This window comes from Stenella coeruleoalba (genome assembly GCF_951394435.1).
Source record: "Stenella coeruleoalba genome assembly, chromosome: 8".
Taxonomy (NCBI): domain Eukaryota; kingdom Metazoa; phylum Chordata; class Mammalia; order Artiodactyla; family Delphinidae; genus Stenella; species Stenella coeruleoalba.
In genome coordinates, this window is record NC_137154.1 from 54,482,932 (window position 1) to 54,496,680 (window position 13,749).

A 13,749-nucleotide genomic window follows, 5' to 3' on the forward strand; every position below is an offset into this window, starting at 1 on the left:
TGCTGAGTGGGTCCTGCCTCCCTGCAGCCCAGTAGGGCTCCGTGGCACATAGTAGGTACTCAGCAACACACTGGGTCAAACAATTGACTGAGTATTGTGATCATTAAAGCACCTACTGTGTACAGAAGAGGGTGGCCCAGAGCAGAGGCTGGGCCGAACCCGTGAAGCTGAGAGTAGATGCAGCCGACAGACCTGTCCTGGCCACTTGCTTAGCCAACCTCGGGCCACTGGTACCAGGCACCTGCTCCATGCCAGGCCCTGTGCTGGTGGTGGCTTCACAGAACCACCAAATATCAGGTTCGAGGGAACGTTGGGGCTCAGTTTGTCTGACTCCTCCCCGTATCCCACCATACCGCAGGGCAGGGACTTGTCCCAAGCTGCACAGACCAGTGGCAGGAACGCGGCTCCAACCCAGTTCCTTAATCCAACACTCTCTTCCCGCCGCACCTGGGGTTTCGGCTCGTAGGGAGGTTGTGTTCTCCGAGCCTCAGTTTCCACATCTGTAAAATGGACATCAACATACCCCACCCTGGCCACCTCCCTGGTGGTTATGAGGATCGAGAAGGGCTGGGTCCGGCAGCGGGCAGGTGCCCTCTCAGTGCCTCTGTCTCTGCCCCAGGCCCCAGCCTCCCCAAGAACGACGTCATCGTGGCCGTCAACTGGACGGGCGTCTACTTCGTGGACGAGCAGGAGCAGGTGCTTCTGGAGCTGTCCTTCCCCGAGATCATGGCCGTGTCCAGCAGTAGGTTAGTCCAGCCCCCACCCCCCGCGTCAGTGCAGGGCGGGGACTTGTCCAAAGCCGCATGAAGACCAGTGGCAGGGATGGGACTCAAACCCAGGGTCCTGATTCAGCACTTTCTGAAGTGAGGAGGGGCAGATGGAGACACAGGCAGACACACAGGGAAGGAGAGAGCTCCCGGGGCTTTTCTGCGGGTCATGGGGGCCTTTGAAGGAAACCTAACAGAGGACATCACCGAGGTGCAGAGACACGCAGTGGCCTGTCCTGGTCGCATGTGACCGAGCAGTGTGTGCTGCACCCTGCAGACCCCTCAGGCATCTTCCTCCCTATAGGGTGTGGGGGGGTGGGTATTTACAGCACATTCGTGGCTGTTCTGAGATGGGCACGGGTGGTTAGGACAGTCAGGGACAGTCGAGCGTGTACAAAAAGCTGGCCTGAGATTCAGGGCTCCGTGTGGGACTCACCTCCATGCCCTCATCTCTAAAATGGAGGTCTTTCCATCAGTACAGTGGTGAGGAATACATGCAATAATTGATAGGAGAGCTCTTTGCAAACTGAGAAGTGCAGTGCACATGGGAGCAACGTTGGGAGTGGGTCCTGGAATGGACTGGCATTCCCAGCAGTGCCTCCTCCCCGCATCTGGGGCTTGTAGGAGTGTCTCTGGGCTGTGTCCGATGTGGGCAGGGGTTGGGTCATGTCCAGCTCTGACCAGGCACATGGGATGCAGTGGTGACAAGATAGTCCTTGTCCTCTTGCAGCTTCACTTGAGAGGGGAGATGGGCATCGAATAAGCCATTGTAAAGTAGGGGCCAGTGTGCTGAGGGCTATGGGAAGGCAGGGAGGGCTTCCTGGAGGCGGTGGTTTCTAGGCTGAGCCCTAAAGGGTGAGTGGGAATTAGACAACAAAGGGGAAGTGAGCTCCCCCTGCAGGCCTCCCAGGACCATGTGTGACTTTGGCCTGGCCGTGGCTGACTCAGGCTGAGCTGTGGCTGCCTGGGCCCCATCTCACCCTGGCTGGGCCGGCCTCTTTCTGGCTGGGCCACATCTGACTGGGCTGGCCTTGGTCTCCTTCAGGGAGTGCCGTGTCTCGCTCTCGCTGGGCTGCTCTGACCTGGGCTGTGCTGCATCTCACTCGGGCTGGGCAGGAGTGACCCCGACAGGGCCCTGTTCTCCGTGTTGGTCCTGCAGGGGAGCGAAACTGGTAGCCCCCAGCTTTACGCTGGCCACCATCAAGGGGGATGAGTACACCTTCACCTCCAGCAATGCTGAGGACATCCGTGACCTGGTGGTCACCTTCCTGGAGGGGCTCCGAAAGAGGTCTAAGTATGTGGTGGCCCTGCAGGACAACCCCAGCCCTGGTGAGTGGCTCCTGGCACGAGATGCCAGTCCCCGGGGTCAGGGTGTTAGGCAGATTACGTGCCCTGGCCTTGGCCTGGCGTTCAGGATCACTAGAGCCTGTTACCCATTCTTCCCCAGAAAACTTCGTTTCCAGCTGGACCAAATAGCTCAACCCTGTGCCTTCGATCTGTGCCCTGTGGGGAACCTTCCTCCCTCTGGTCTTAAATACCTATTACTTGCCAACTTCTCCAAATGAGATCAGGGGTTCCTCCTCAGTGTTCCCCCAATACCCACCATCTTCAAATGATGACAGTGGTAACAACTATGGACCGTGCATCCCCGGGCCTTTGAGGTCCCGAGCAGAGCGTGAGAAAGAGACGAAATGAACCCAGCCCTGCCCTCAGTGGGGAGGGGGTGGGAGCAGACAGTGCCCATCCCTGTGATAGTGCAGTGACCCGGGAAGCCCAGAGGCTGTGGGAGCCTGGGGTTCGGGGAGGACGTATGTGTGAACAGAACGTTTGGGGCAGAGAGAACCGAGCAGAGGCTGGAGAGGGCAGGTGTGTCTGGGAACTGCGGGTAGTTTGTTTCGGCTGGAATGGGTGAGGTGAGGCGGGAGGGGCAAAAAGTGAGGCAGAAGACGTCAGGAAGGCCATCTGCCAGCAACAGGCCTGTAGCGTGTCGAGGAGTGTGGGATTCCTTTTAGGGCAGTGGGGAGCCACGGAAGGCTTCTGAGCTGGGAAGGGGCCCCCTCCGACGGCTATCTGTGTTGGGGGTTGTGCAAGGTAGAGGCAGAGCGGCTGCTGAGCAGATACGGGACAGGGCCTCAGTTCCAGTGGGGAGGAGAGGCTTACGGGTCATCAATCCCAAGAGAGGTGTTCCAACCCAGCCTGTCTCTCTGCCCCCATGTGGCCCTGCTCACCCATGCCTTCCAGCGGGCGAGGAGTCAGGCTTCCTCAGCTTTGCCAAGGGGGACCTCATCATCCTGGACCATGACACAGGAGAGCAGGTCATGAACTCAGGCTGGGCCAATGGCATCAATGAGAGGACCAAGCAGCGTGGGGACTTCCCCACCGACTGCGTGTATGTCATGCCCACTGTCACCATGCCACCGCGGGAGATTGTGGTACGTGGCCCGGGGTGGGGCAGATGCATGGGAGGCTCCCCTGGCCCCTCCCCTGGCCCCTCCCCTGGCCCCTCCTTGTCTTCCTCCCACATAAAATGGAGTGAGGGATTACAGTAGATTCATGCTTTGCAGCTTCTGTGAAGATGATCTGGGGGTCTTATGGGACCATAAACTGAAAGTTGGGGGCAACTATCCAATGTATGCCAGGTGGAGAGGGACCTAGAAATTGCATCAGAGGAGGAACTGCCCAGGGGTAGGGGATCAGAGAAGAGTGGCCTAGGGGATGGGGACGGGGGTAGGGGCTTGCACTGTCCAGAAAGGCAGTGAGGGCAGAGATGGGAAGTGAGGCCCTGCTTCCTCCGGAGCCCCTTGAGCCAGCACTGAGGACTCGGAGCCCAGCTTTCCAGGCAGCTCCGGAGCCAGGCTCTGTTGACGGGGCAGTTCTCACACTACATCTGCTGCCTTGTCCAGGCTTTCTGACAGACCCAACTTAGTTCAGACACAGGGCACCAAGGGAAGGGTCCTAAGGCCAGCATGATGGAGGCAGTGGTAACGTCAGAGATCCCCCAGGAGGAAAGGTGTTCCCAGGGTCAGAATGGGGCACAGGGCCCACCCCCAGACCCACTTAAGAAGGCTCTGGGCTTTACCATGTTGATCCAGGGACCCGGGGTAGAGATCCAGGGGCGCCTGACCTCAGCTCCCCGTCTCTCGGTCTCTAGGCCCTGGTCACCATGACCCCCGACCAGAGGCAGGACGTTATCCGGCTCTTGCAGCTGCGAACGGCAGAGCCTGAGGTGCGCGCCAAGCCCTACACGCTGGAGGAATTTTCCTACGACTACTTCAGGTGACGGGGGAAGGGGAGAGAGGGCCCCAGGACAGGGAGCTGCAGGCTTCTGCTACTCTCTGGTCTGCGTGCTGGGGTTGCTTTGTGGTGTCCCCGTCTGTGAGCAGTGCCCAGGTCAGAGGGAACCAGAGGGCAGTTTCAGTCCATCGAGATGACGCTTCTCATGTTGTGTCGTCTTATCCTTCCTTCATTTAAGATACTGTGACTGCGCCCACCCTAGGTGGAGTCCTGGGCACTCCTGACTCAAGGCTGTACCTGCCTCACCGATTCACAGTCCTGGTGGGGAGACAGGCATGAGACCAGGCGGCTGTTATTCTGTGCGCCCAGTGTTGGGATGGAGATGCTGGGTCGGGGTGGAGATGGAGGCTTCGTGGAGGAAGTGGTGTCTGAGCTAAGCTGGGGCGGGGTGAGCCGGGTGGAGGAGCGCCACAGCTGGAGCAGAGCGAGCAGAGAGAAGCAGGCGCGAGCAGGCCGGGGAGGCGGGCAGGGCTGCCGGGGCCCAGCCAGCCTTGTTAGTATCTCCGTCTGTCGGCTGAGAAAGTAAGGCCCCCGCAGGGCTGGTGACTCATCCCAGGTCACACGGCGCAGCAGGGAAGCCGGTTCCCTCCGCTCCGCTTCCTACTCGGGACGGGCGGGATGGGGCTGGAGTCTCACAACCTGGCCGTCAGTGCGGACTGTCCCGTGCTGTGCAGGCCCCCACCCAAGCACACGCTGAGCCGCGTGATGGTGTCCAAGGCCCGCGGCAAGGACCGGCTGTGGAGCCACACGCGGGAGCCGCTCAAGCAGGCGCTGCTGAAGAAGATCCTGGGCAGCGAGGAGCTCTCGCAGGAGGCCTGCATGGCCTTCATCGATATCCGCACCCTCAGGGCTGGGGGGGGCACGGAGGGTCAGGCAGGGGCCACGGGGAGGGGGCGCCTAGGGCAGGGGAGGGCTGGGCTGGGCCTGGCCTCTAGGGTTTTCGTCTAGACACTTCCTTCTGAGGGGCCCAGCTGGGGCCTGGGCAGACGTGGGGGGATGCTGACGGAGCGGCTCCCTCTGTGTGCCCGGCACCTTACAGCGTGCAGGGGGCTGCCTCACCCGTTGTCTCCTCGCACCCTGTCACTTGGTTGACAGATGTATATCGTGCCATGTGCTGGGCCAGGCGTGGAGACACGGCGGTGAGCAGACCCAGTCCTTAGCCTCATGGTGCTCATAGTTGAGAGTGGAGATGTGCTGATTGGGGTCAGTGCTGTGATGGGACCCGACAGCACATTGACCTGACTTGGCCTTGGAGGAGGGCAGGGAGGACTTCCTGGAGGAAGTGATATCTAGGCTGGAGACTGGGTAGGCCTTGGCCAAAGGGGAGATAGGTGGGAATGTTTTTGACAGAGGGAGCAGCATGTATAAAGGCCCTGAGGCAAAACAGAGCAGGGCTGTTTCAAGGGCAGAAATTAACTCAGCACAGCTAGAGGCTAGAGTTCAAGAAGGGAATCCCAAGATGTGGGCTGATGGATGAAAGTTTCCCAAGGCCTGTTAAGAAGCTTGGACTGTGTCCTGCGGTGCAGCCATGGGGAGCCACTGGGGCAGGGGGTGGCATGGTTAGATCTGTGATTTGGAAAGTTTATTCTGGTTGCTGTGAGGACTCTGGTAGTGGGGCTGGGGCCTGGAGCACGATGGCCAGTGAGGAGGTGGCCAGAGGAGTTGAGGAGAGAGGGTGGGCAGTGGGCATGGAGAGCAGTGTGGGCAGATTATGCCCATTTCCTGGGTGAGTAGCCTGAGGCCCAGGGCCACACGATCAGGGGTGGCAGACCCCGTTGGAGAGTGTGGCCGCCTGCCTCCCGGGCCATTGTTCCCCGATTGGCCACAGCCTTCCTTGACAGCTCCCCACCCGTGCTCAAGTACATGGGTGACTACCCGTCCAAGAGGATGCGCTCCGTCAATGAGCTCACAGACCAGATCTTCGAGGGTGCCCTGAAGGCTGAGCCCCTCAAGGACGAGGTGTACGTGCAGATCCTGAAGCAGCTGACCGACAACCACATCAGGTAAGCCGGGATGGTGGGAGGGTGAGGGGCAGGCCCCCCCAGTGCTAACAGCTGAAGGTAATCGTAAAGGTCCTCCTCCCACTGGGAGCTCACTCCCTGCCGAGGCAGCAGCTGGCTCTGCCTGGAACAGTCCTTCTTCACTCAGAGCAGGAAGCCGTCCTCAGGCCCCCTCATGTCCTAGCTCTCCCTCAAGGCCCAAGGAAGAGGGTCAAGAACCGAGAGGTGGTGGCTGCGCCCCGAGTCTGTCCTCCCCGCAAGCTGAACAGCCCCAGCTCCTCCTCATTTCCCGCTGCTCTCTGCCTCCTCTGGATACCCCTCCCTAGCCCAGATGCCACTGTCGCCTACAGGTGCACCTCATGAGCACTTGTCCCACCCCTGGCTCAGGCTGAGCTGGCTGTCAGAAGCTCTGGCTAAAAACTCTCATGGGGGATTCCCTGGTGGCGCAGTGGTTGAGAGTCCGCCTGCCGATGCAGGGGACGCGGGTTCGTGCCCCGGTCTGGGAAGATCCCACATGCCACGGAGCGGCTGGGCCCGTGAGCCATGGCCGCTGAGCCTGTGCGTCCGGAGCCTGTGCTCCGCAACGGGAGAGGCCACAACAGAGGCCCGCGTACCGCAAAAAAAAAAAAAAAAAAACTCTCATGGGCTGGGGGTGTTGGACCCCAGAGGGTGTCACCGCCTCCCTGATGGCCCAGACCATGGCAGGAGGGGGAAGTCAGGCACATGCTCATCCCAGAGCCTGAGAGAAGCCCCACCCTCTCCCTTTATTCCCAGACTTCCAACTCCCTCCCCAGCTTTGTCACTCTCTACATCTCTTACACAAGTCTACCATTGGACCGTGCGTCAGATCTTTTCGCACATTCTGTGCCCACAGCCAGGAAAACCTTTCTTCTCCTTTTGCATATCAGAATTTGCCTCAGTCTTCAAAGCCTAGATCAAATGCCACCTCCTCCTAGAAGCCCTCCAGGCTTCCCTCCTGCCAGACCGAAGGAGCTCAGAGTAGTGCCTGAGGGAGTCCTGGGGCTGGTCTAACGTAGTGCTACTCAAATAATAGACGAGTTAAAGAGCTGCTGCCATAATGTAAATCACACACTGCTTCCGTCATAGGAAAGTCTAAGAAAAAGAAAATCTTAGCCAGAGTGCTTGGTGACACAGCTGACACAAGCACCTTACCTCCACTTGACTAGTAAGCGTGCGGCCTGGGGTGGCGTTGGCAGACCAGACTTTGAGTAGCACTAATGGGATCAGGCTGTGGGGGGGTGTGGGTCCGTGTTGGTCCTCAGACAGGGGTGGGGGTGAGGGCAGGCATGTGCTGCCGTGTGAGGAGCTGAGGCGTATTGGCCCGCGGTCGCCCTGCTGGACACCACACCTCTTCCTGCAGGTATAGTGAGGAGCGGGGCTGGGAGCTGCTCTGGCTGTGCACAGGGCTCTTCCCGCCCAGCAACATCCTCCTGCCGCATGTGCAGCGCTTCCTGCAGTCCCGCAAGCACTGCCCACTCGCCATCGACTGCCTGCAGCGGCTCCAGAAAGCCCTGAGGTACAGCAGGGGCTGCAAGGGGCAGAGGGGGCAGTGGGCATAGTGCGTGGCGGCAGGCACTGGGATGGGCTTCCGGCCACCCTGGCTTGTGAGACGAGTCCCTTGGGGATGCTGAGGTCCTGACCCATCTTTGGGGTTGGGACCCATCTTCGGGGTCCCACAGCTGCCAGGTTGACAAAGGTGGCAGTGCCCAGTACCCATTCTGGACAGTTTGAGAGTCTGGTTGCTCAGAAAGTTATTTTCTCATACCTTCAAGTCTGCTGGGGAGGCAGACACCTGGGCCGCACTCCACACTCTGCAAAGCCCACCTGTACCCTTTGCTTCGTTCGGTCCCCTCCACATCCCTATCTGGTGGGCACCGTGATCACCTCATTTGACAGATGAGGAACTAGAGGCTTGAGAGTGTGTCACCTGCTAGGAAGTGGTGGCTGGGGATTAGGACTGGGTTTGCCTGTCTCCAAACTGCTCTCTGCTCCCCATGGCCCCAGGAATCTGCTGCCTCCTGACTTGCCCCCCTTCCCCCTCCCCGGCTGGTTTTCAGAAACGGGTCCCGGAAGTACCCCCCGCACCTGGTGGAGGTGGAGGCCATCCAGCACAAAACCACCCAGATTTTCCACAAGGTCTACTTTCCCGATGACACAGACGAGGTGAGGGACTCTGGCTTCTTGGTCTGTGGGTGCCCCTGAAGGACCAGGCTCCCTCGGGGACACGGGGCAGCCCTGATGTCTCTTCCCCACCACCCCCACCTTTGCCCCCATCCTCCTGCCCCTCAGTGGAGTCGGGGCTCAGTCAAGAGGCCACAGACTCCTCGGGTCAGGAGCCCTTGGGTTCCTGGTTCAGCCTCTCACTTCCTTGATCAGCTTCCTTGAGAAGCTCACCCCTCCCTCTCTCTGAGGAGCCTCTGCTTGGAGAAACGTGCTTTCTCCCTCTGAGCTGAGCTCTGTGTTGATGTCATCTCCGATGCCAGCTCTGTTCCTGGGCACAGGCCTGCTCCGCAGCCCAAGACCTCCCCCATTGCCCCGAGCCCACTCTCCTGCAGACTGACCCTTCCTTCCTTCTCACCTGACCTGAGTGTGAGTCCCTGGGCAAAAGTCCTATTTGTCTTCTTGTCATGCCGGCTCCTGATCTACACCCCCTGCTCCATCCCAGCACAGCATCTCATTCAGATAAACAAGACCAACAGTGAAATTTTCGGTTTGAAAAGCAGTTTAAAAACTTGTCTAGACTAGAGACTCAGAAATACCACTAGGGGATTCTAGTCACAAGGACAGAAAAACTTCCTAAAATCTTTTCCTGTCCCCTATGGAGGGTTACATGGAGCACCCCCCGCCCCTCAAATTGCACTCCTCCCTCATCCGGGCTTCCCCAGACCCTCCCATCCCTCTCAAGCCCAGTCTGGGCTGCTTCTCGGCTCTTGACTCCTCACCCTTTCTGGAGTTTGCTTTCTCCTTCCTCCAGTTTCTCTCCTTCCAATCACCCTGTCCCTCCTGTGCTCCCTTGGCCTCTGCCATCACTCACGCTTGTACAGCTGGGCCAAGGCTTAGTCCCGCTTGAAGGGTTGGGAAGGGCACGATCTGGGAAGACCCAGACAGGAGTTGCTTCTCCTTCTTTTGAAAAGAATTTATCTTTAATTGAAGTTTAGTTGATGTACAATATTATATGAGTGTCAGCTGTACAACAGTGATTCACAAACTTTAACGGTGGTGTTCCAGTTATAATTATTATAAAATATTGGCTATATTCCCTGTGTTGTACAGTATATCCTTGTAGTTTGTTTATTTTATACAGAGTAGGTTTTATACTTCTTCCTTGTCTTAAGCATGGTGCCCAGCTCTGGGGAAGCCCCCTCAGGAGGAGGGTGTCTTGCATGGGAGGGGGCTCCGTCCAGCTGGGGGCACAGCCACAGGGATGCGAGAGGCCCTGGGAGAGGCCCTGCCAGAGGCAAGCGAGTGCTCCCCCGCCACCCCTTCCCCCAGGCCTTCGAGGTGGAGTCCAGCACCAAGGCCAAGGACTTCTGCCAGAACATCGCTGCCCGGCTGCTCCTCAAGTCCTCCGAGGGATTCAGCCTCTTTGTCAAAATTGCAGATAAGGTGGGTTGGGGGGGCACTGATTGCTTATCTGCCTGCTCTTGGTCTGTCTCATGGGAAATTTGCTGGCGCCCTGGGAGCTCATGGGGCAGCGGGGGTGGGGACAGAGACAGAAGGAGGGACGGGGAGAGGAAGAGGCCCTCTTGCACACGGCATCTGATTGTGCCCGTCTCTTTCTTACATCCCCGCAATGGCCCCCTTACGTGCAGCAGCTATGCCTACATCTCTCTCCTCTGAGGCATTGCACAGCCTGGCCACAGACCTCCTGGGAGCACTCTGTGCTCTGGACACACTAGGCTCCTCGCCCTGCCCCAATACACATGTACTTTCCAGAGTTGATTTGACTGGTCCCTCAGCTGCCAGGCTGAGGTCAGTTCACCTCTGAAAAAGCCCTTGAAGGGAGGATGACCATCCCCACCTAATAGACCACAAAACCTGGACTCAGAAGTGTTAAGTGACTTACCTCAGGTCACACAGCAGGGACTCAGATCCAGGTAGGGCTGACTCTGAAGCGCAGGCCCCTGCCTTCACCCCACATTGCCCCCCGCCCCATTTATGTCCATGAGAGTCAAAGGCCCAGCTTGAAAGCCCCTTCCCATGGGGGGGGGGGCTTCCCTGACCCTTGCAGGCAGGTCAGGTGCTCTCTCCTGTCACTCACCCACAGTTCCCTGTGCATCCATGTCTGTCTCCTCACTTCATGTCTGTCCCTGTGCCAGACACTGTGACCAGAGGTGATCTCAGTGAGGTCCTGGACCCAGCGGGGCTTAGAGCCTGTGGGAGGAGCAGGACACGGATACCAGAGAATGTCCAAAGCAGGGACTGGGCCCCTTTCTCGGCCTTTTTTCCAGGGTCCTAGAGCAGCAATCAGTGACTCTTTGCTGAATGACTGAAGGGAGTCACTGTCACTGGACAGAGACACTCAACAGGCACAGTCGGGGCAAGATGGGGTTGATACTTGGCCCCCTTGGCTGCGAGCAGGAGTTCTTCTGGAGAAGGGGCTGCCGGGGAGGCCTTGGGTGGTAACGTCAGAAAACTCAGTATTGCTCCAATTAAAATGATTGCACTAGCATGGCCATGTCCCTAGGTCATCAGCGTTCCTGAGAATGACTTCTTCTTCGACTTTGTACGACACCTGACCGACTGGATAAAGAAAGCACGGCCCGTCAAGGATGGTAACGTGAGGCTGAGCCCTGGGATCATCCGAGGCCTGGGGCCAGCAGGTCCTGGCTCGGGGCCACACCTGAGGCCCACCTGGGTGGGGCCCGAGTCCGGCCTTCCTCCAGGGCTGGTGCTGGGATCTTCTGGGTGACCGACTGCCCTCTGCCACAGGAATCGTGCCCTCGCTCACCTACCAAGTGTTCTTCATGAAGAAGCTGTGGACCACCACGGTGCCAGGGAAGGACCCCATGGCCGATTCCATCTTCCACTATTACCAGGTGAGCTGCCCAGAGCCTCTCTGCTGTGGTTGCCTGCTGTCCTTGCCAGGGGAGGGGCAGCAGCATGGACTGGAAGCCATTCCTGCTGGGGTCTCCGGAGGTGGCCCAACCTCACATCCTTCTCCTTTCCAACCCTCCAGCCCTCGGGCTGAGCTCTCAGGCCCTTCCCTTGGTGAGGGGCTATGCTCTGGATTTGGGATTCTGCTGGTACACCTGCGTCTGTAGACGTTTTCCAGCAGGGCATGGGCCTGCGGGAAGCCAGCAGGTGGCTCCCAGGCTGAGCCTCTATCATGTGTCTGGCAGCTTGTACTCGTTCTGTCCTCCCAACAACCCCCAAGAAGGAGTTATGTTGTTCCCATTTCACAGAGGAACACTCAGATCAAGTGATGTAATTAGGATCACAGGGCTGATGGAACTGGGGTTGGATTCCAGGTCTTCATGACTGCAGACTCAGTGGTCTCTTCCGAGGTGGCCGTTTACCGTTCTGTGGGACAGACAGACCAGGATGCTGGGAGGGGCGCCAGTGGTGGGGAAGGCAGCTGCCCTGGTAGAGAGACCCATGGCCTGCGAGCCAGAAGGGCCGCCTTCCTTCAAACCCAGGATCTTCCTCTCCCCTTTCCCCTTTGCCCCATGTTGCCCGTTTAGCAAGTGGCACCGTTAACTACCAGCTCCCCCAAAGCAGAAACCTGAGTCAGCGTGGACCTCTCCCATGTCCCAAATCACTCACCTGAAGACTTTACCTCCCGAATATCTCTTATCTCTGAACGCATTCACGTCTCTCCATCACCGCCTCCACCAACTTGGGTCGGTCCACCATCTTCTCTCATCGGGAAGAAGCCCATAACCTTCTCTCTGATCTCCTCCATCTGCCTTTTTAAATCTGCAAAGCGCTGAATCTGTGGCATAATGCTGTTTCCCCGTACTATGCCTTCCCCCCTTGGGGAGCAGTGTCAGCTGAGGTTGGGGAAGCAGGTGGGCCCAAATGTGGGGTAAAGTAGTAGACCCGGCCTCATGGGGGGGGGTGGGGGGTGCTTAAGGGAAGGAGCCCACTTCCTCCAGGTGCCTCCACTGCCTGTGACCCGCTCTGTCTCTGGCAGGAGTTGCCCAAGTATCTCCGAGGCTACCACAAGTGCACGCGGGAGGAAGTGCTGCAGCTGGGGGCACTCATCTACAGGGCCAAGTTTGAGGAGGACAAGTCCTACTTCCCCAGTATCCCCAAGCTTCTACGGGAGCTGGTGCCCCAGGACCTCATCCGGCAGATCTCGCCTGACGACTGGAAGCGGGTGACCGTGGGGGAGACAGTGGGAATAGGGGCCCCCTGAATGGTTCTCTGGGTACCCCAGGGTCAAGGGGGCAGGTGCTGGACAGCAGCCCAGGGAAGTATCTCTTGTGGCCCCTGTAAATTCAGCCGGCCACTTGGCAGTAATTTGCCCTGTCCTGGTTACCATGGTGACCGGATTTTAATTGATACTGTTTGGCCTGCTTGCTTTGGGGAGGGAAGGGCTGTCAGGAGTCCATTAACTGGTATAAGTGGGGAGGCTTCATAGCCTCCAGGGCCCATGGCAGCTGCTGACAGTGCAGATGGGGCAGGAGCGGCAGGGGAGAGGACTCTGACCCCCCGCTCCCCCTGCAGTCCATCGTCGCCTATTTCAACAAGCACGCAGGGAAGTCCAAGGAGGACGCCAAGCTGGCCTTCCTGAAGCTCATCTTCAAGTGGCCCACCTTCGGCTCAGCCTTCTTCGAGGTGAAGGTATGCCGTGGGTGCGTGCTTCTCAGGACGAGGGGGAACCAGATGGCACAGAGACTCCTCCCCATGGCTCTGGGAAACTGCAGTGGCCTCTGCCACCTGCCTGGCAAGGAAAGGAGGAAATGGCCCAGCTAGGTGTCTCGGCTAAGTACTGGGCCCTGGGTTTAGTCCTGGGACACTGAGGGGCCATTATCTCAGCCTGGCAGGGGAGGCAGATGTGTACAAAGGCCAGAGTAATGCAGGACGATCTGCACCGTGACAGTGGGGTGGCAGAGCCTGGGAGGCCCAACCAGACGGCAGAGGCTGAGGTGGCTTCCTGGAGGAGGCAACGTTGAGCTTTCTAGGGAGACCCTGAGGGGAGGGTTCCTGGCAGACGGCCTGGCACGAGCAAAGACCCAGAGGTGTGAGAGCTCAGGCCTGGGCAGGAAGTGCGAGTGGGTGAGTGTGGATGGGCGAGGGTGTGAGGCGAGCAGACTGCGGTAAGCAGCAGGTTGGTGAGCAGGAGAGGCCGGTAGGGTTCCTCCTGCAGGTGGTGCCCAGCCTGGACGGTTTTGCACAGGGATGACTGATGGGGCCAGAGCCCACTCTGACTTCAGGGTGGGGGTGGATCTGAGGGGCAGGACCAGAGGCAGGAGAATGGTGAAGTGGCTGGGGCGAGGGGATAGGTCAGGATGGAGAGGGGGGAATGGCCTTGCTACACACTGAGGAGAGGGCCCCTTTGAGAAGCCTGGCTGTGCAACGAAGAGAGCCTGGAGGCAGGTGTAGGGTTCAAGGAGGCTTTTTAAAGATGAGGGGCTTTAGGGCTGAGAGGGAGCAATAGCAGGGACTCCTAGAGAAGCAGGACAGAAGGGCTGAAACTGCTGCCGGGCTGGTTGGGGGCC

At 58.8% G+C, this 13,749-nt stretch overlaps 2 protein-coding genes across 9 annotated transcripts in view; one reads left to right on the forward strand and one right to left on the reverse strand.

Moving 5' to 3' along the window:
- Positions 1–13,749, forward strand: part of MYO7A (myosin VIIA) — a 99,438-nt gene that overhangs the window by 83,489 nt on the left and 2,200 nt on the right. For 5 of the 7 annotated variants that reach the window (XM_079930708.1, XM_079930710.1, XM_079930707.1 and 2 more), the window contains 13 exons: positions 620–746; positions 1,813–2,096; positions 3,009–3,199; positions 3,919–4,043; positions 4,736–4,893; positions 5,911–6,064; positions 7,443–7,598; positions 8,140–8,245; positions 9,575–9,688; positions 10,770–10,857; positions 11,015–11,121; positions 12,219–12,404; positions 12,755–12,871. In XM_079930708.1, the coding sequence (XP_079786834.1) occupies positions 620–746; positions 1,813–2,096; positions 3,009–3,199; positions 3,919–4,043; positions 4,736–4,893; positions 5,911–6,064; positions 7,443–7,598; positions 8,140–8,245; positions 9,575–9,688; positions 10,770–10,857; positions 11,015–11,121; positions 12,219–12,404; positions 12,755–12,871 (1,913 nt within the window). The remainder of the gene's footprint in view (positions 1–619; positions 747–1,812; positions 2,097–3,008; positions 3,200–3,918; positions 4,044–4,735; positions 4,894–5,910; positions 6,065–7,442; positions 7,599–8,139; positions 8,246–9,574; positions 9,689–10,769; positions 10,858–11,014; positions 11,122–12,218; positions 12,405–12,754; positions 12,872–13,749) is intronic. The other 2 variants (XM_079930712.1, XM_079930711.1) reach the window with 1 other exon arrangement.
- PAK1 (p21 (RAC1) activated kinase 1) overlaps positions 11,409–13,749 on the reverse strand; it is a 298,535-nt gene continuing 296,194 nt past the window's right edge. Inside the window, exons 20-21 of one of the 2 annotated variants that reach the window (XR_013829588.1) lie at positions 11,849–12,001; positions 11,409–11,605 (exon numbers count right to left, since the gene is read on the reverse strand). The gene's annotated coding sequence lies outside the window, so the exon portion shown is untranslated. Of the gene's footprint in view, positions 11,606–11,848; positions 12,002–12,892; positions 12,972–13,749 lie in introns of those variants that run through there. The other variant, XR_013829589.1, reaches the window with a different exon arrangement.